This window comes from Schistocerca nitens, chromosome 2, assembly GCF_023898315.1.
Source record: "Schistocerca nitens isolate TAMUIC-IGC-003100 chromosome 2, iqSchNite1.1, whole genome shotgun sequence".
NCBI classification, from domain to species: Eukaryota; Metazoa; Arthropoda; class Insecta; order Orthoptera; family Acrididae; genus Schistocerca; species Schistocerca nitens.
The window spans coordinates 194,646,066-194,667,992 of NC_064615.1; the positions used below are offsets into that span (position 1 = coordinate 194,646,066).

General features: G+C 40.5%; 1 protein-coding gene across 3 annotated transcripts in view; it reads right to left on the reverse strand.

Moving 5' to 3' along the window:
* The window catches only part of LOC126235890 (ATP-dependent DNA/RNA helicase DHX36-like), a 273,504-nt gene that overhangs the window by 13,164 nt on the left and 238,413 nt on the right, over positions 1-21,927 (reverse strand). For all 3 annotated transcript variants that reach the window (XM_049944821.1, XM_049944818.1, XM_049944819.1), the window contains exon 17: positions 7,888-8,200. In XM_049944821.1, the coding sequence (XP_049800778.1) occupies positions 7,888-8,200 (313 nt within the window). The remainder of the gene's footprint in view (positions 1-7,887; positions 8,201-21,927) is intronic.

Here is a 21,927-nt window from a genome sequence, read left to right on the forward strand (position 1 = left end):
AGATATATTTTTCCAACGTGGAATGTTTCCCTCTATTATATAGTGTTTCAATTTGTTTGATATTTACAGCAATAGAGACATATGAAGTGGTAAAACAAATCGTATCTATTGGAATATGAGAAGCAGTTCTTCTGTTCAAAGGAAAACCAGGCTGAAATAATAAAATAAACCAAAGTGAATTAAGTAAGGGACTTAAACGTATGATGAAAACTGAATCAGGAGAGAGAATTGTTTCACATAAGGAGCAAACGTTTGTTACTAATTTGCATTATGAGTCAATGCTAACTGGTTCTCAAATGTCTCATTTGCTGAAATAGTTACATATAAACTGCATGCATTACAAAACTTGTCCTTGGAAACACATGAGAAGTCTCTGGGGGCTTATTTATGTATATTCCAAAAGTTACACCATGAGGACATGATCACAATTGATAGCTCATACACATACACACTTGGAATATAGCTGGCATACACACACAAAACTTCTTGTAAGGAAGAGTGATTATCATTCTTAATTAGTTACACAGGGGCTTTAGAATGTGTATACTTACTTGTGCACAGAAGAGTCCTTCAAACTGACTGACTTTTACAAGTGAAAATTCCTAAAATAGTGGTCAGTAACTATTTTTTTCCACATTCTGAGTAGGAATTACTTACAACAACAAGGAAAACTCAGTGACATTGCCAATTAGTGTTAGGGTGTGCTCAAATGGCGAAAGGTGGTTTAAAAGGTTACTGCTGATAAGCAGGAGACCTGCGATGCACTCCTGGTCTGCCACAGATGACATATTCATGACACTGCATGTTCATCATTTCTGAACACATTTCACTGATATCATTTCATGATACTCTACTGATTCCATTTTAGTGAATTTAATTCAAATTGTATGAAAATTGAAATATTTTAATTTACAGTGATAATATGACTATTATAACCAATCAAATTATTTTTTAGGATCTTTGTAAAGACCCACAACTACATCTATGAATATAGTCCCCAATCCTTTGTAAAGTGCTTGGCTAAAGTTACTTTATACCAATGTCAGTGACTTTCTCTACTATTCCATTTGGATATGGTGCAACAGAAAAATTACTGCTTCTATGTCTTGTCAAACACTTTAATCTCCCTTATTTTTACCTCGTGGCCTCTACAATGCAAACAGAAGACAGCAATGTAGCCTTGGGTATATTACTTATACAACCTGACATAATAAACTAACAATTAACAATATTTGTTACATTCCATCCTAAATTATCAATTAGAGACATAATGCATCACTGATTTGGCTTAACACAACGAAATTAATGATTTAGCAAAGGGCAATAAAGCCATGCAAGTGACGCATTCAGTGCTCCAACGGACTCTTCTCCAGTATTACCACATACAAATCCATGGATGGGTAAGCTAAGTATGAAACCACATAACATTGATGACTTAGGTGTCAGATGAAGCTGCCAAACTTTGAAAAATGTTAAGCATTTCTTAATGAATATTGCTCAGCAACAAATTCCACTGCTGAGACATCACATATCCATAATTCCATCTCCACTACACCTGTGATATGCAGCAATACATGGCATTAGACAGTGAAAGCATTAATGCTGTGGTGGTGTAGTAAATACAATTACGGATATAAACAAAATTGTTATTAGTTAGAAATAGATACAAAGAAATGCATTAACAATTGCAGATAGCTTGAGATAGCCATGGAGCTGAAATAAGCTTATTGCACAAAAAGTAACATCATTATATAAAAAGTCTGAATATAGACGTGATCTGGCTTATTAAACATATAAAGTCAGTACAAGACAATTTTTGTGATTATTGTCATCATATTTCTGGAGTAAACTTGCCATTAAGCCATGAAGATGCTGCAAAAGATGGTGAAAGATCTTGTGCATTACACTGCACAAGCGACCTACACCTTCTATGATTTGAGAACCATAAAAAGATACAGGAAAACTCGAAGCTATGCAAGGCCACTGAAGCATGAAATTGACTTGAACAAGTCTAAGGGTTCAATGTTAGTGAGAGAACTGTCTGAAGGAGACCGGAAGAAGCCATTCTTCAGTCCAGAAAACCTACTACCTGCTTGACTACATTCTGCAAGAGAATGTTGTGACTGAATACAACAACATGAAAAAATGTTGTTCACTCATGGATCATGATTTGGCGTACGATCACCTCATGGTAGACGTAGGCAAGAGGAAACGTACAGTAGAACCCCGCTTTTACGTTCCTGGAATTAACGTTTTCCCGCCGTTTACGACATTTTTTTATCGGTCCCATCAAATTTCCTATGCCCACAATGTTAATTTGCACCCAATTTTGCATCAACATATTTATAATTTTCCCGCGATTTACGCATTACGAAAAAATGTTTGTGGAGAAAAAAATTATGCTCGCGTGATGTTGACCGTCCAGTAGTGTTTACAAATATTACGTGGTTAACTTTCTTGACACCACGGCACTCTATTCAGTGGATTTGAACCAGTAAACGTGTAAAAGTTGGAACAATTCATGCTGTATCTCCCGCCGCTGCCAAGCTCTACTTGGCTCGGTGGCTGATGGGAGTAACTAGGTTCTTTCGAATGAAGATATTGTGGCCAATCACAATCATTTCCAAACTGTCTTTACTGCGCAAATGCAGTTTCATGATTGTTGTGATCATCGTGACACCTTTGTCGAACCATATTTAGCGTGTTTTGGCGTATGGCCACTTGGAGCACTAGTTGACACCATCATTCACTTTGTGATGCTCAAATGTGTTTAGTTTAAACACAGTGCAGGTTACGTATTTTATTCATGCTGAGCAAATTGTGTTTTGAGAATTTATTCTCATTGTCAAGTGCATTATTTACATATTTATTTTTGTGATGTTACACAAACAAACAATGTGAGCAATAGTTTGTACTTGTGTGTGGTTCTCTACATAATTGATAAGGCACAGTACCTGATAACCTCAAAAAGACAACTACAGTGCAAGAGACACAGAATAACACACATTCAAACACCGCACAAAATACTTATGAACATATTTGCACTTGACAACGAGAAAAATTTCCCTAAACGCATCATGCAAAGCATGAAAAAGTACGTAACTAGTGCAGTATTTCATTACTTAAATAATGAATGACAGTTGCTGGCTTTCAAAAACATCAATTATGACATATGAAATTGAATCCCCAGACAGTTATCAGTTCCAGTTACAGCAGCAGTTTTTATTAGATAATAAACCTTCATTAGATAATAAACAAGTCCCTGATAAGTCTTTTAATGCCTGTTATGTACATATACTGTATAATACAGAATGTGCAAGGGGGTATCCTATTCGTAAGTTTTACAGCATAAAACATTATTTCCCAAATTTTATATTTTCCCGTGTTTTACACAATTTTTTTTTTTTTTAAAAAAAAGTCCCTTGAGAAGTGTAAAAGTGGGGTTTGACTGTATTTCTCTTGCGCATTCTCATTCTGGAAGCCTCTTCAGGTTAATTCTCCGATGGTGTGGGAAGGAATAAGTATGACTGCTAGGCCAGGTCTGTCTTCATGTGGCTTGGGAGGCTTCCAGCAGACTAGTATGTGGAGGAAATCCTTTTCCATTTATTAGTGGTGATTTTACATTAATTCATGATGATACGTGCCCATTTGTTGCGAGAATTGTGCAAGAGCTCTTGGATGAAGTGGAGATTCATGCTATGGCTTGGCCTGCTCAACGTCACGATTTGAATCCTACTGAACAGGCATGGGACCAGCTGGGGAAAGAGCCTATCAGCACTATTCAGCGGCATTGCAGGATTCATGGGAGGTGGTCCTGAAAAAATAGGAGATAATTAGTTGATTGATTGAGTGATTGATTGATTTATTTGGGGGAGGGGAGCAAACAGCAAGGTTATCGGTCCCACGATCTAGGATGGCAGAAATCAAGGGAGGAACAACACAAACAGCACAGACCAGTCATAGGTAAGGGATAATGTCCAAACAAAGAGGAAAAAGGGATGTCAGGGCAGCAGGAAGAGGATAGAACAGGAGGGTGGTGGGTCGAGATGGGGAGAACAGGGGCACTCCAGAAACATTACGCGCGGTGGGGCACCAACACCACCACTAATCTGTCCCAACACCCACACCATATCATTATCATGATACACGTAGGCCAACACTAGGGGAAGAAGACACAAGAAAAAAGGAAACAAAACTACACAACAGATTAGAAAAAATGTAGGGAAAAGGTGGGGTGAACCTGGCTGGTGTGAAGGCAAGGTCAAGGCATCCATAACTACCTGAGGGATTCAAATGCCACAGAAACATTCAAGGACTTATGCCTGAGAGTAAAAACCACTTTCACAAAGAAAACCTAGATCAGACATAACCACACGAGGAACATCCGCTAAGATTCGAGACAAGGAAGGTGGGGGGGGGGGGGGGGGCACATTTACAGCAAAGGGCCAAAAGGTGGGGGCATGCCAACAAGCTATGGATTACCATGAGCGGAACCCTGCAACTACAAAGAGGGGTGAGGGGGCACAATGAGGATTAGAAAGCCACAGGTCAACATAGCATAGCCAATACAAAGACAGCAGAGGAGGCAGAGGATGGTAGAACCTAGTGGGGGGAACGAGAGAATCAATTGGAAGGGTCACTCTCACAGAGGTCATCATGTGGTGTCCAGTGTAAGGAAGAGAGAGGTAGAGAGGGAAAGATCAATGGTAGAGAAAGTGCCATATGCAGCACTAACGTAAGTAGGGGAACCATCATTAAGAAGGCAAAGTTGTGGTTCACAAGAAACTGGTCAATCAGGAGCCCCCAACTAGATGAAGCACTGGCCCACAAAGGATGATGGGTATTAAAATTCCAAAGGAGAAGAAAGAAAGGGGGAAATTGCTAAGTGAGGGCAGTAAACATAGGTGGGCTGTCAAGAGGGAGATAGAAACTGCAGACCGTGATGGCAGTGTCCAAGTGGGCCTGAACGACAACCACCACTTCCAGTATGGTATGAAGTGGGATCCACGTACTAACAACATCTGTACAGACCAACGTGCAGCTTGGAATCCATGAAGGGTCAGTGTGTGAGCAGCAGTAGAATGAGATTCCTGGAGAACCACACAAGCTGCCAAGCAAAATATAATAAGCAGGTATTCAAACGTGAGACAAACGGGCTGGAGTCAATCACGCCACCTGATCACCATCCATCACAAAAAATGATGGGGTGACATTCATAAATAAGATATCACACTCAGGTTGCGAGGGGGCAGATAGCACCTCCGGGGAGACTGGGCGAGGGGTAGGGGTGGGAACCTTGTCCTGGGACTTACATTGTTTCTTCTTCTGCTTCTCCTCCTCTTTCTCGGGTTGAGGAGGGCAGGCCACAAAGGGAGAGCAAGTTTCTGCAAGATCCGGAACCAAAAGAGAGCAGTGACCTTGGGGCACACAGACTCCGTGTCCCATGGCAGAGCTGAGGTAGCAGGCCTCCGGCCCAAGAGATGCCAGGGTGAGGCATCCCCTGGAGCCAGGGGTGCTGAATAAGATGGCACATCTTTGGTTACAGAGGGGGAGTGGCAGCCAGAGGTGAAAGCATGGGAACCACAGGGGAGGGGGAAAGGATAGGGGGTTGGAACTGTGGTAAGGAAGAGGGAGGAGAGGGGGATGGGACTGAAGTATGGAAAAGGAAGGAGAGGGAAAGGACGTAACTGAGGCAAAAGTAGAAGATATTGACACAGGGTGGAGTTGGTCATATTTCTGATGTGCCTCAGTGTAAGACAGGCGACCCAGGGACTTATACTCTAGTAATTTCTTTTATTTCTTATAGCCCACGTAATCTGGTGAGCCTGGAAAGTGACAGTCGTGACAACTTACATACGCAGGTGGAGGAACACATGGGCTTCCCTTGTGGAATGGGTGTCCACAGTCACCACAAAGAGGGTCTGATGTATATCAGGAAGACATGTGAAATGGAAATAGCGTGTGACGAGGGCCTCCCGTCGGATAGACCGCTCGCCTGGCGCAAGTCTTTCGATTTGATGCCACTTCGGTGACTTGCGCGTCGATGGGGATCAAATGATGATGATTATGACAACACAACACCCAGTACCTGAGCGGAGAAAATCTCCGACCCAGCCAGGAATTGAACCCGGGCCCTTAGGATTGACAGTCTGTCGCGCTGACCACTCAGCTACCGGGGGCGGACAGGAAGACATGTGCCTGAAATGCAAGCACCGAAAGCACCTCGTGGGTAGCGGGACATATGGCTTCATGTCACCGATAACATGTAACCTTGACCTTCTCTGACAGGGTACCTCCCTCAAAAGCCAGAATAAAAGTGCCGGCATCTGTGTGGTTGTCCTTGCGACTTTTCTCCGCACGTCAAACAAAATGAACCCCTATTGTTCCAGATTAGCTCAGAGTTCCTCATCAGTTTGAAGGAAGAGGACCAGATGAAAAATGACTCCCTGGACCATATTCAGAAACTGGTGAGGCGTAATGGACACCAGGACATTACCAAGATGATCACAAGCACAAAGAGCTGTGGACTGGGTGGCAGAAGCAGCTTTGATCAACAGGGAAACCGAGAGCATCTTACTGACAGACTCCACTTTGCCAAACATTTCTTCAATATTTTCCACAAAAAACAGCAGCTTTGTGGCAGTGAATGTGCCCCCATCTGTCCTAGTAGAGACCAGATACCAGGAAAGTGTTTCACTCCAAGTGGTGAGCCCGGTCCTCCTCCCAGGGTGTAGCCAAGCAGCATTCAATGATTCATTACCACTCGAAAAGACAGTCGTAGGAAAACAGCCAGATTTTTGGAACTTGAAACGATTCAAGCACAAAGCATCTGCCCTGATACCACCCACTCCCATCAGGGGCTCTCACCATGGGCAGCACCCAGCCACAGCAATGGCCATATGGCACAGCGGCCACCGCTGGGAGTTCTGATGCTCCTGAATGACAAGCAACCACTACTAGGCATACATGGGGATGCAACTGCTAAGGTACCAGAAGTGTGATCCCTGCGTTGTCAGGAGGCTCACTCAGCCAAATGCATACATAATAGCCCCACCACACACACTGGCTATGCGTGCTGGTGACCTAGCAGGTGGAGGGGGGGCTATGGCAGGGAAGGAAGAGGGTAAGGATGGGAAAGAAGAATCCACACCATAGACGCTAAAGAGGAAGTTGTTCCCCAAATGGCTCACACTACAGACAGAAAATGTAGAAGTAGAAGTGGACGACCAAAAACGCCAAAAAGGATGAAATAGAAAAGGCAAGCGAAGCAAAACCACAAGGAATACAGGAAACCATGGGGATAGCTAGAACATCATAAGTAAGAACACCGAGAGAGTGGGACAAGAGGGTAGTAAGGAAAGAGTGAGGATGAGGAGGGAGAGACATGGGGAAGGTAATGCAGCCCAGGAAGGAAGTGTGGGCTGCAATAGTTCACAGCACAAAATCATTTTCAGGATGCGAAGAAAGATCTGTGAAGCATAGAAAACCAAAACAGAGCTGTATGACTCATGAGCTTCCTCAAGTTTGTCTGGAGTGTGAATCCACTCATGTTACTTCCACATCTCTGGCTTAATTTTTTTTTTGTTGCTGTTCCTTTTTGTTATATTGTTATACATCTAAATGGACCATATTACAATTTTTAATCTTTAAATAGTAGATTAGTATCATAAAAGTGCCTCATATTTAAAATAAAAATATTTTAAGAAACTGAAGTGTTGGGTTTTTGTACTGGTCAGTGTATAATGTGGATTCTACTGCCACTCCTTACATGCACATGAATGTAAATGTGTTTTTATTTTATGTCTGCATTCTGCACATACTTTTCACGACTACTGACTTTATCAAATTAAATATATTTTATCTGGATATACACTGCCTATTACTCACTTGTATTACATCAGCAGTCTCCCTATAACAGGCAAACCGAAGGTCCCCAGGTAGTACAACAACACCATCACCAGAGTCCTCTCCCTCATAAACTATGCCACAGCCAAAGAACAGCACAGCTAGTGGTGACACCATCGTAGTATCGTGCAAATAGACAGCTGAACTCCGCAGTTTTTGGTGGTAGACCAGCAAAGGAGACGGGAATTCGGGGCACTGTTCATTCACCGACTTTGGATGCAGCTTAACTCCGCCATCTTCAGGTGTGTCCAATGTTACAGAGTACTTCATTGCTTTCCGTGCCTTCCGCACTTTCCTATGAAAATAAAAGTAGAGCCTGGTATAAGTTTACACAATTGAAGGACCAAGAGGTCACAGCTATTAAATGTTTATCTGTTCATAATTATAACAAGTGTTCATGAGATCAGAATGTCTATAAGGAACATGTGAACTGGAGATACTCTGGAACTTGCCTACATCTGACTTGAAAAATCCATCATGTGTGGTTCTTACCAGTGATACAGGGCAGCATCAGTTTAGCAATGAAACATTTACACCACAGGCATTTGAAAAACAGAGGGCATTGTGCACATGTGCCATTCCTTTTGCAAACATTAAAGATAAATTACAACTGATGATAATAGGTACAATGACAGAATTTAAGCTTTCTCCCTCTATCAAATTTGTTTTTTACATCAGAAACAGGAACTACTGACCAGATTACATAGTCTTGCATGGTACAGAGTGATGTGATGTCATCAGCTGCTGGATGCTGTTCCTGTTATTTTGAGTGTGATATTTTGAATGTATTTTTCAAATAGTTTCTGTTTGATACTTTTACCAAGGGTATTGAGGTAACCAGTTTTACTACAATTTGCATCTTCTGTGAGGTAAAAGCTATGTGGCGAGAGAGGGAGAGGGGGGGGGTGAGAGAGAGGGGGGGAGGGGGGTGGATGCTTCCGAGATTTTATTTATAGATTTTTTGCATTAGTGTTTTGCTTGTATGTAGCTAGGATGGCTAGTGCTCACATAGTGTTTACATTTTTCATTCTGTAACTGAGGTCTAGGGACCTGTGGTCTATGGCTAGCATCTCTGACCAGTAATCAAAGCATCATGGGTCCTGGCTTCAAACTCAGCCACTGTTTAAATCTACACTAATAATAAATCTGTAAAACTGTCATGTTCATCCATTTGTCTCTTTGAACACACTTCTCTTTTTATTTTTTATTTTATTTATACGTCAAGTTCTGTAGGACCAAACTGAGGAGCATATCTCCAAGGTCATGGAATGTGTCAAAACTACAACAAGAAATTTCACATGGTTTCCGCATGTAACTTGAGCATAATTTGGCTTTAGTTCACCAAAATCTGATCATGGAAGAAAGTATTGTGGTTTAAAGTTTTTCTAAAACCTTTTTATCTGTCTGCCTGAACATGCTTATCTCCAAAACTACTAGATGAACTTTCATGGGGTTTTTAAAAGTAACTTGAACATATCTTGGGTATAAGCTTTAGTTCATAAAATGGGATAATTGGAAAAGAGATATCTTAGTTGAAAGTTTTGTCCATACTAATATTGTAAATATAAAAGGAACTCTGTCTGTTACATGTTAATGACTAGCCCCTGAACTGATTTCTTAGGACATTAGGGTGGAGATAGCTTGGAGCATGAGGAAGAGCATAGGCTACTTTAGAAAGTTTGTAGTACAAGATACTTACTGAAATGAAGAACATTACGCAAATTACAAAGAAATATTTACTCATTGAAAAACCTATTTACTCTTTGACTTTTGATATTTATAATATTTGTGAAAATGCTTTTATTTGTTGATATGTGATATGGTTCAAAGTAATGAATACAATGCTTGTACAATCTTCAGTGTGTTCAATCCATACTTCCACACTATTTACTGCATAATGTATACATTGTATATTTTATAAGTTAAATAATATTTGGCTATTGCAATAGCACAATGCACAGACACACACTCCTGTCCATACCCCTCTGTACACACTGATTGGTAGTGACTCTTCACATGCTGACATTGTGGGTTTGGTCAACATGGGAGGGAGAAGAGTGGGGCACACATCATGAGCTATGCTTATCTGAACAGTCAGACACTTGAGGGCAGCTAATGTTATTGCACCTACAGCAGCTTGCTCACTCACTGTCACTCGTCATAACAAAACTACTGATATGCACGCGCAGCCATGCATAACAGCTAGTTTTTGGTGGTGGTGGTTAGTGTTTAACGTCCCGTCGACAACGAGGTCATTAGAGACGTAGCGCAAACTCGGGTTAGGGAAGGATTGGGAAGGAAATCGGCTGTGCCCTTTCAAAGGAACCATTCCGGCATTTGCCTGAAACTATTTAGGGAAATCATGGAAAACCTAAATCAGGATGGCCGGAGACGGGATTGAACCGTCGTCCTCCCGAATGCGAGTCCAGTGTGCTAACCACTGCGCCACCTCGCTCGGTAACAGCTAGTTTTGAATAAAAGTCATCAGCAGTGGCAGCTAAAGCCTTCCCACATAAGAAGTCACCCTTGCTCTACCAATGACCTTATCAAAGAGGGTGTAGGAACAGACAGAGGTTCATGGTGCTCTCTTGTCCTTGGGGTGGGAGGTTCAGCAATGATCAATGGCATGATGGTGCAGAATGCAATGTAAACCACTGCATTACAGACACACAATGTGTATCCCAAGGACATGTAGCCTGTTGTCATGATGATCTCTCCATTGGTAAAGAGATTCCAGATTAGTCCCTCACTTGGGTCTCCAGAAGGGGACTGCCAAGGGGAAGGTGACTATGAGAAAAAGGTGGAATAACCAACTGTGGGATAACACTCTATGAGTCGCAGCATGGAATGTCAGAAGTTTGAATGACAGCTAGAGAATCTGGAAAGGGAAATGCACATGCTCAATCTAGATGATGTAGGTGATCACTAAAGTGATATGGAAAGAAAATAAGGATTTCTGGTCAGACAAATATAGGTAATAACAGCAGCAGAAAATGGCATAACAGCAGTATTCGTCATAAATAGGAAAGTAGGGCAGAAAGTAAGCTAATGCAAACAGTTCAGTGACAGGGTTGTTCTCATCAGATTCGACAGCAAACCAACACTGACAATGATGGTTCAGGTATACATGCTTACACTGCAAGCACAAGATGAAGAGATAGAGAAAGTATGTGAGGATATTGAATAGGTGATTTCGTATGTAAAGGGAGATGAAAATCTAATAATCAAGGGAGATTGGAAAGTGATTGTAGGGGAAGGAACAGAAGAAAGGATTATGGGAGAATACGGGCTAAGCTGTAGGACTGAGAGAGGAGGAAGACTAATTGAGTTCTGCAATAAATTTCAGCTAGTAATAACAAATGCTCTGATCAAGAATCACAAGAGGAAATGGCACACTTGGAGAAAGCCGGGAGATACAGGAAGATGCCAGTTACATTACATCATACTCAGGAAGAGACTCCAAAACCAACATTGGATTGTAAGACATAGCCAGGAGTAGATATTGACTCACATTACAATTTAGTAATGATGAAGAGTAGACTGAGGTTTAATAGAATTGTACGGAAGAATTAGTGTGGAAGGAAGTGGAATACTGAAGTACTGAGGAATAGTGCGACATATTTGAAGTTTGATAAGGATGGGGATACTGTGATAAAGAGTATCATAGTAGGCAGTTCAGTTGAAGGGATGTGGGAACCTCTAAAAAGGGCAATTACAGATGTTGGACAGTCAGACATATATACAAGGAAGATAACTCTGAAGAAACCTTGGGTAACAGAGGAAATATTTCAACTGATTGATGAAAGGAGGAAGTTGAAAACTGTTCAGGGAAAGACAGGAATACAGCAATATAAATCACTTAGGAATGAAAGCAACAGGAAGTGCAGGACAGCCAAGGTGAAATGGCCGCAGGAAAAAGTGATGAAACCAAAAAAGATATGACCATCAGAAAGACTGACTCAGCCTATAGAATAGTGAATCCAACCTCTGGTGAAATTAAAAGCAAGAGTGGTAACATTAAGAGTGCAATAGGAATTTCACTGTTAAATGTAGGAGAAAGAGTGGAAAGTGTATACTAAAGGGTTCTATGAGGTGAAGGACTCGTCTGATGACTTGACAAAGGATGGTGTTGATAAGGACACAGGGAACCCAGTATTAGAGTAAAAATTTAAAAGAGCTCTGAAAGACTTGAGATCCAATAAGCAGAAGGGATAGACCGCACTCCATCGGGATTTCTAATATCATTGGGAGTTTGGAGAAAGTCTCTCTTACTGAAGAAGTATCATCATGACTCTGAGCAAGCATCTTGTTATTTTAGAAAGTAGGTGTTTGTTTTGGATTGCACATTGTGCAGGAAATTTTCTGTTTCTTTTGCCCATCATGAGAGCGAAAGTGGACACAGCGTATTTGCAATGCATGGGCAATGGGCACTGGGTTCCTGTGCATGAAGACACCTGCTGGTGAGATCTGTTATTTCAATAAAATGCAATCCCACTTCGGAGATTCGCTGTGGGTCACAGAACCTCACCTTGCATGACAGTAGTAATGGCGTCATTTGTTGTAATGGCGTCATTTGTCAAGAGACACTCAAGAAAGCATAAAATGCGAAAACGACACGACTTATATGTATTGTAAACTTTTAAAGTCATATGCTGTACTAAAATCTAACATGGAATTATATAACGGAGGTGCAATACGTGTGCGATAAACAAGCAGCAGCATGTGAATTTATCAAGCAGTGACTGGTGTTTGAGATTTTCTGCTGGCATCTTCAAGAAAGGAGTCTGGAGTGCCTCAAGACCATAGCAACACAGTCCTGTCAAACAGTGAAATTAAGTAACAGCGACCTCAAATACACTTATGCAGTCCACCTCTATATGAAGCTCAAACAATTAGGGTGTTGCATTCCACAATGTACCATCAGACTTTCGGAAAAATGTCATCCGCGCAATACTGAAGACAGCAAGGGCAAATAGGTACGAAAATTAACACTCAATCAGCTTAACATCTCATGCATCCAAGCTGCTGACAAGAATAACAAAGAAAATGTGGGAAAGAAAACTGAGGATATTATAGATGATGATCAGGGAAAGTCACCAGAGAGGAAATTTTGGTTTCACATTTGATAATGAAAGCAAGACTGAAAAAAATCTAGATGCGCTCTTACGACTTTTTGATCTAGAAAAAGTTTTCAACAAATGTGAAGTGGTGCAAGATGTTTGAAATTCTGAGAAAATAGCTACAGGGAAAGGTGGGCTAAATATGATATGTACAAGAACCAGAGGAAACAAGATTGGAAGGCAAAGAAAAAAAGTGCTTGGATTAAAAAGGGTGTAAGATAGGGATGCAGTCTTTTGCCCCCACTGCTCAATCTACAGATTAAAGAAGCAACAATGGAAATAAAAGAAAGGTGGGATAAAAAATCTGGGTGAAAGGATATCAATGATAAGATTCACTGATGACATTACTATCCTCAGTGAAAGTGAAGAAGAATTACAGGATTGGCTGAATGGAGTGAACAGTCTAATTGAGTACAGAGTATGGATTGAGAGTTCCACTGGTAGAAGATAAAAGAAGTGAGAAGTAGCAGAAATGAAAATAACAACATCAACATTTGTGGTCACAAAGTAGATGAAGTTAAGGAATTCTGCTAGACTGGAGGCAAAATAACATGATGGATGATGTGTGAGGACATGATAGGCAGACTAGCACAGGCAAAGAGGATATTCCAGTCCAATAGAAGCCTACTGATGTCAAACACAGGTCTTAACCACTTAACCTATGATTTAACTTCCAACGGTTCAAACGGCTCAAATGGCTCTGAGCACTATGGGACTTAACTGCTGTGGTCATCAGTCCCCTAGATCTTAGAACTACTTAAACCTAACTAACCTAAGGACATCACACACACCCATGCCCGAGGCAGGATTCGAACCTGCGACCGTAGCGGTCGCGCGGTTCCAGACTGTAGCGCCTAGAACCGCTCGGCTACTCCGGCCGGCCATAACTTCCAATGGGCTGGGCCTGAAATGTAAATACAATTTCCCGGCCTTCAAGCCATTCCATGATTCAGTAAATCAGTCCGATGTTGTACCAACTTATGAAATGTAAGTATGTGTGCAAGATCCAACTGGTTTGATATTGTGAAATATCTGATAAGTAATTACAACTTCATTTCATAGTCATGTTAGAAATATGGCAAAAGATTTATTAACAATCAATACAATACAGTAGTAAGCAATAGCATTTATTTCCAATTCCTGAATACATTCACATAATTAGCACTTTTACAAAAAGCAACAACACAAATCAATAATCTCTAAGTCTGTAATATCTATTGAAACATACGGGTACATGTAACAGAACTTTGCATCCGTTGCACTTCTATGTTGTTTCACTATCATCATCGACTGATTATGCCTTTCAGCGTTCAGTCTGGAGCATAGTCCCCCTTATAGAATTCCTCCATGATCCCCTATTCAGTGCTAACATTGGTGCTTCTTCTGATGTTAAGCCTATTACTTCAAAATCATTCTTCACTGAATCCAGTTACCTTCTCCTTGGTCTACCCCGACTCCTCCTAGCCTCTACTGCTGAACCCATGAGTCTCTTGGGTAACCTTGCTTCTCCCATGTGTGTAACATGACCTCACCATCTAAGCCTGTTCGCCCTGACTGCTACATCTATAGAGTTCATTCCCAGTTTTTCTTTGATTTCCTCATTGTGGACACCCTCCTGCCATTGTTCCCATCTACTAGCACCTGCAATCATCCTAGCTATCAACCTTATTGATAAGGTAACCTGAATCCACCCAGCTTTCACTCCCATACAACAAAGTTGGTCGAAACATTGAACGGTGCACAGATAACTTAGTCTTGGTACTGACTTCCTTCTTGCAGAAGAGAGTAGATCGTAGCTGAGTGCTCACTGCATTAGCTTTGCTACACCTTGCTTCCAGTTCTTTCACTATGTTGCCATCCTGTGAGAATATGCATCTTAAGTACTTGAAACCGTCCACCCGTTCTAACTTTGTTCCTCCTATTTGGTACTCAATCCGTTTATATCTCTTTCCCACTGACATTACTTTCGTTTTGGAGATGCTAATCTTCATACCATAGTCCTTACATTTCTGATCTAGCACTGAAATATTACTTTGCAAACTTTCAATGAATCTGGCATCACAACTAAGACTGCTTATTTTGTGTTCACATATCTTGATCTCACCCAGCCAGTCTATTGTTCTCAACATATAATATGAACAGCAGTGGAGGCAGGTTGCAGCCTTGTCTTACCCCTGAAACTACTCTGAAGCATGAACTCAATTTACCGTCAACTCTAACTGCTGCCTGACTATCTAAGTAAAGACCTTTAATTGCTTACAAAAGTTTGCCTCCTATTCCATAATCTCGTAGAACAGACAATAATTTCCTCCTAGGAACCCAGTCATATGCCTTTTCCAGATCTATAAAGCATAGATACAATACCCTGTTCCACTCATAACACTTCTCCATTATTTGCCATAAGCTAAAAATCTGGTCCTGACAACCTCTAAGAGGCCTAAACCCACACTGATTTTCATCCAATTTGTCCTCAACTAATACTCGCACTTTCCTTTCAACAATACCTGAGAAGATTTTACCCACAAAACTTATTAAAGAGATACCTCTGTAGTTGTTACAATCTTTTCTGTTTCCATTCTTAAAGTCCAGTCTGATGGAACCTGTCCCAACTTCCACGCCATTTCAATTATCCTGTGTAGCCATTTAAGACCTGACATTCCACTGTATTTGATGAGTTCTGACTTCATTTCATCCACCCCAGCTGCTTTATTGCACTGCAATCTATTGGCCATTTTCTCCACTTCCTCAAATGTGATCCTATTTCCATCATTGTTTCTATCCCATTGTATATCAAAATCTGAAACATTACTGATCATATTTTCACCTACATTGAGCAACTCTTCAAAATATTCCCTCCATCTGTCCAAGGCATCAACAGGATTCACCAGCAGTTTTCCTTACCTGTCCAAAATACTTGTCATTTCCTTCTTACCTCCCTTTTGAAGACTGCTAATTACACTCCAGAATGGTTTTCCAGCAGCTTGACCCAAAGTCTCCAACCTTCCCAAGATTTCTTCTTGGATGCTGCAATTATCTGTTTTGCTGTATTTCTTTCTTCAACGTAACTTTCTCTGTCTACCTGAGTTCTAGTATGTAGCCATTTTTGATACGCCTTCTTTTTCCTTTTACAGGCTGCCTTGACTGTGTCATTCCACCAAGCTGTTTGCTTCCTCCTACCTTTACACACTACTGTTCCAAGACATTCTTTAGCCACTTCCAGTACTGTGTCCCTATACCTTGTCCATTCCTTTTCCAATGACTGTAATTGACTACATTCAACTAACTGGTACCTTTCTGAGATCACTGTTATTTACTTGTGCCCGATTTCCTTATCCTGAAGTTTCTCCACTCTTATCCTCCTACATATGGACCTGACCTCCTCCACTTTCGGCCTCACAATTTCACCGCAGATTAAATAGTGATCAGTGTCATCAAAGAATCCCATGAATATACGTGTGTCCCTCACAGCCTTCCAGAATTCCTGATCTGTTATTATATAGTCAATGACAGATCTGGTTCCCCTTCCTTCCCAAGTATACCTGTGAATGTTCTTATGATTAAAAAAGGAATTTGTGATCACTAAGCCCATACTGGCACAGAAATCCAGGAATTGTTTCCCGTTCCTGTCGGCATCCATATCCTCTCCAAATTTACCCATAACCTTTTCATACCCTTCTGTTCGATTTCCAATCCTGGCATTAAAATCACCCATGAGCAGAACACTGTTCTTGTCCTTTACAACTACATCACTGAGTGCGTCATAAAAACTATCCATCTTATCTTGATCTGTCCCTTCACAATGCGAATATACTGACACAATCCTAATTTTCTTGCTAGACACTGTCAAATCTATCCACATCAGTCGTTCGTTTACATACCTTATTGCAACTACGCTGGGTTCCATTTCTTTCCTGATGTAAAGCCCTACACCCCATTGTGCTATTCCTGCTTTGACTCCTGACAGGTAGACCTTGTATTCTCCCACTTCCTCTTCTTTCTCACCCCTTACCCGAATGTCACCAACAGCTAAAACATCCAACCCCATGTTACTTGCAGCCTCTGCCAGCTCTACCTTCTTCCCAGAGTAGCCCCCATTGATATTAATAGCTCCCCATCTCGTTACCATTCATTTGCCGAGTCGTATCTTAGGAGTCCCTGGTTTGTCAATTAGAGGTGGGACTCCGTCACCTCCAAAGGTCCAAGGCATTTTGCTCTGATTGTTGCCAGCATAATATTTAAAGTACCACGCAAGCAGGTTGCTACCCTTACTTGCTCCGGGTCCCATTGATTTTAACCCCTAATGGTTGAGGGACTAACCGGTGGATTTGGTAGTCTTTGCCATCTGAGCACAAAGGTGACCCCAACTCAGAATATGCCCGAGATGCCCAGCCTTATTCCAAAGTAACTGGTATCCCAACTGTCAGGACCACTTACTTGGCCACTCATACGTTGCCCGTGGTACATGAACTTGGACATAACAGGAACCCACATCATGAACCATGTTTCACTAGGTTTTTTTTAATTTTTGGTGCAAATTTTACAGTGTTGATGGCCTTGATTTTGATGCTGCTGAGTCAATACATTTAGGAAAATTAGCCCAATGTTTCGCGTGCATTCTCTCTGGTAAATCTCTATATGATACTCATTCTTTATAATCCAGTTTGGTACATTCGTCAGTAATGATTCGGCTATTGCAGTCCTATAATCAGTGTAATTCTGTTTTTTCCCCATTATTTATTTATTTGCACAAAATGTATGAATTCAAAAGTCCAACATTGAACAGATAAAAGAAAATTTTTTGATAGCCTTTCATGTATTTTCTCTCGATTGGGCAGCATGCTAGTATTTGGTCTTGCTGATCATCTCCAACCATTCCCTTGTTCTACTCAATAGCACAATGGTTTCTACCATTTCACATTTTGTCGTCAGGATATGAACATCTCACTTCTCTTTCCATTTTACTGCGAGTATTCAATAGCACCTCCTCATCCTGTGTTCCCCCTCTTTTTACTTTACAAAAATCTTTTGGCATATCCTTTCTATTCACACACACTGTGTTAGTGGCATCATCAAGTTTTAGAATTATGCGATAATGCCATAACTGGTTTTCGAGAAGAGTATCAATTATTTAGGTGGTAAGTCTGCCCTCTGAGTAACACCGTCTGTGATAGCTCTTTGACAACACTTTTGGAGGAACTATCATCACAATTTATCTTATCACAGCCTCTATATTTTGAAGTCACATAACCTGAATCGGACTCTCATAATTTTTAAGATTTTAATACCGTATCAGGCCCTTTTTGATGGATTGAATTGTTTGTAAAACATGCATCACTTAAATTTCATGAATGACTGATCAATAGTAATGTCCTGTTTCACTGTACACATTTCTTTAAAATTTTTATTCAAATACCTGGTCTTATTTTGCTCAATTCAGTTGCACTCTTGGTTTTTTTAAATTTTTTTAATCTGTTCCATTATTATGGACAACGTGAAATATCTTTTAACTTCATTACAACTCTTCATATACTATTTGGACTGGTTCATATTTGTTGTGTGTATCTTTGGTACAATATTCCCCAGGAACATGTTGTCAAATAGTATATTAAATATATCTAGTTTTCTTTTATTTACTCCTACCTGATGTAATGTTGCCTCTTTTATGCCAAGAGGCATTGTACAGTTCCAGATTTTTGGACTACTTCACATTTCTTTCCAAGTATTGGGCTCTGGTAGTTGATCTTTGTCAAACAGTAGCACTCTCAGTAACTAACTGCCCTTATTTTTGTCCTGCGGGATCTATGATGTCACTACTGTCACCGTCAGTAGCAGAAGTATTAACATAATGCTTATAGTCCTCATCAAAACTTTTACATTTTGAAAACATTTTGTGGGGATACATTCCCAATATTTAAGACCATATATTTCGATGAAGAATGGGACCAAGAATAACATACAACTGAGTGTGATACAAAGAAATAATAAGACTATGTCACGAGCCAGGCCTGTTCTGTGGCCCAAAGACCGGACCACGAGTTTCGCACATGACTGTGGCTTAAGAGGTTAATTTGAGGAAAAAATTTCTGAGAAGGTATGTCTGGAGCACAGCATTGTATTTTAGTGAACCAGGGATAGTGAAAAAGCCAGAACAGGAGACAATAAAAGTGTCTGAGATGTGGAGCTGCAGAAGAATGTTTAAAAGATAAGATTAGGAGTAAGGAGGTTCTCAGCAGAATTGGCAAAGAAAGGAACACATGAAAACTGGCAAGAAGAAGGGACAGGATGATACGGCATGTGTCAACACATCACAGAATAAACTTCAGGATACTAGAGGAAGCTGAAGAGGGTAAGAACCATAGATAAGTTATCGGTAGTTCATAGTGTGGTTTTTTGTTTGTGATCTTTCCTGGTACTTCATTGGCATTGCTTAAAGATACTGTAAAATTTGACCATGAGTGAGAAATGTATGAAGTCACAGGTTAGTGAGTTACTGGATACATTCTGAGTTGTGAAGCAAGTGGTTTCACTGTCACAAATATAGTGGGGACCCTAGTGAGGCCCTCTGCTGGAGCTTCAGGACATGTAGTAGGAATAGACCAATAGTGGAGCAGGAAGTAAGACTATGTTCCCTTCAGGGAACTTAAGAGGAAGCTAGATAAGGACTCGAGTGGCTACGGAGTGACAGAGTGGAGAAGTGGGAATTTGCAGTTGGCAGTAATACCATTAGAAAGAGAATGTTCTCCAACAGTTTTATTTTGAATCTTAAAAATAGGTTTAGTCAGCTGTCCGAGTCATATGGAGAAAAACATCCAGAATTTGTAGGAGCAGATGAGATGCAGTGGACACCCAATGTTGATATGAAGTCTCGAACATTAAGAAGAGGATTCTGCTGCAAGGTAGCAATCATGCACACAATGTAGGCCTACAGTTGAAAGAGATATCAGGTAAGGAGTACCAAATCACCAGCATTTCTAAACCAACTGCTAGGCTCAATAAGGTAACAGACAACTTCATACTTTTCTTGGGGAATGGGCTCCTGAAATAGGCAATGACTTGGACAGGATTGCTACTCAAACTCTGACCACTGATATTCACTCTGTACAGTTCTCCCAGAGTTACAGTCAACACCACCTTGACAGTGTTGTGAGGCAAGTTAATATAGGACTTGAGACAGTACTCATGACTACTGAGAAGGCACACATTTCTGCAGTGCCAGTTGTGATCATCACGAGGTCTTGGCTGCACTAGAAATGGCCTATGACCAAATAGGATTGGGAATAGATCATTGCTGAAGAATAGTGAAGTGACACAATAGTAACTGGTATCCCTGCTTGAGAAAGATTATCTTAACGCAGGAACTTATTTCAATATTTATGTGGTATGCAGGTCAGAATCTCATTTCATCCAGATATTAGGAGAATTAGAGGTAATGGAAATGAGTTGTTAACATGACTTCATGCTGACATAACTTATTTCTCGAAGCACTATTTACACACTGGAGAAATAGTGAGGCTTCCTTCGGTGGGGTGCATCTTATCTGATTCCTAGGTGAAGAGTTGACTGAAGGAGGGAGGATTGGTCATTTGTATTAAACATTATGTTTCATTCAAAAGAGATGACATTTCAAAATGTTTTAAAGTTTCAAATATTTGAAAGTTGTGCAGGAGAGTTTGAGATTTCAAGGGGAAAATCTCTCATTATAGGCCTCTATAAGTCTCCCAGTTCAAACTGAACTGTTTTCCTCTCCAGGTATGGTGTACTAGGTATGGTCCTTAAGAGAGAAATTAATTTTGTAGGTGGATTTCAGTGTAAACTATCTGACTAATGTTCCAGAGAAAATAATGTTAATGGATTTGCTTGAATCTTACTACTAGTACAAACACTGTACTTGCCAACTAAAGATCAAGGAATGAGCTTCCAAGGAAATGTCGTAACCCAAATTAGTAAACAAAAGATTTAGAGATACGAATCCACTTGCAAAAAGCATGTCTTGAAGGGCTAACTTGGGAAGAAATCTTCAATACAGACAACTTTAATAACAAATCCAACACATTTCTTCAAAAATTTCTCACTTACTTTGACACCTTTTCACCATTAAAAAAATGCAGGCTGGTGCAGTAGTGATAAGCAACTGAATTTGGTATCTAAAGGCATTCAAATATCATGTAACAGGAAATAGGAGCTGTATCATAATATGAAAAACAGACCTAGTCCAGCTTGCAGAATTTCACTACAGACAATTTCGCATAGTATCGATGAATGTAATCACACAGGCTAAAAAATACATTGCACCAAGGTATTAGAAAGATTTCTGGACAAAATCAAAACTATTTCGTCAACCGTGAAAGAGGTACCAGGGCAGAATATGGGGGCTCAACACATTACACTACTCTTGTGTGAGACTGAAACTTAAGTGTCCCACCAGAGTTGTGCAATTTATTTAATAACCACTACCCAACAATATCCAGCAAACTATATCAAAATTTCACTGGTACAGATAAATATGCGAAATTCTTGAAAGCTTGTGATCTGAGACAACTATATCACATACAGCTAGAGGAAACAAGCAAAGGTGAAATGGAATCACTTATTATATCAGTAAAGAGTAAAGATTTTCATGGGTATGATGAAATTTCGAATAGGATTATGAAGATCAGGCACGACATGTTAGTTCTGTATCCATGTCACTGGTACAATGTGTCTTTCAGGGGTGGTTAGTTTCCTGAAAGATTGAAATACTTGTCCATAAAACCACATCATGAAAAGGAGGAAAAAAAAAAAAAACAACAATTGCCGGACAATTTCTTTGATACCAGTCTTTTCAAAAAATTTTGAGGAAATGATGTATGAGAGTAGTGGTACACTTCAGTACACATAATTTGCTGTCAGACTTTCAATCTAG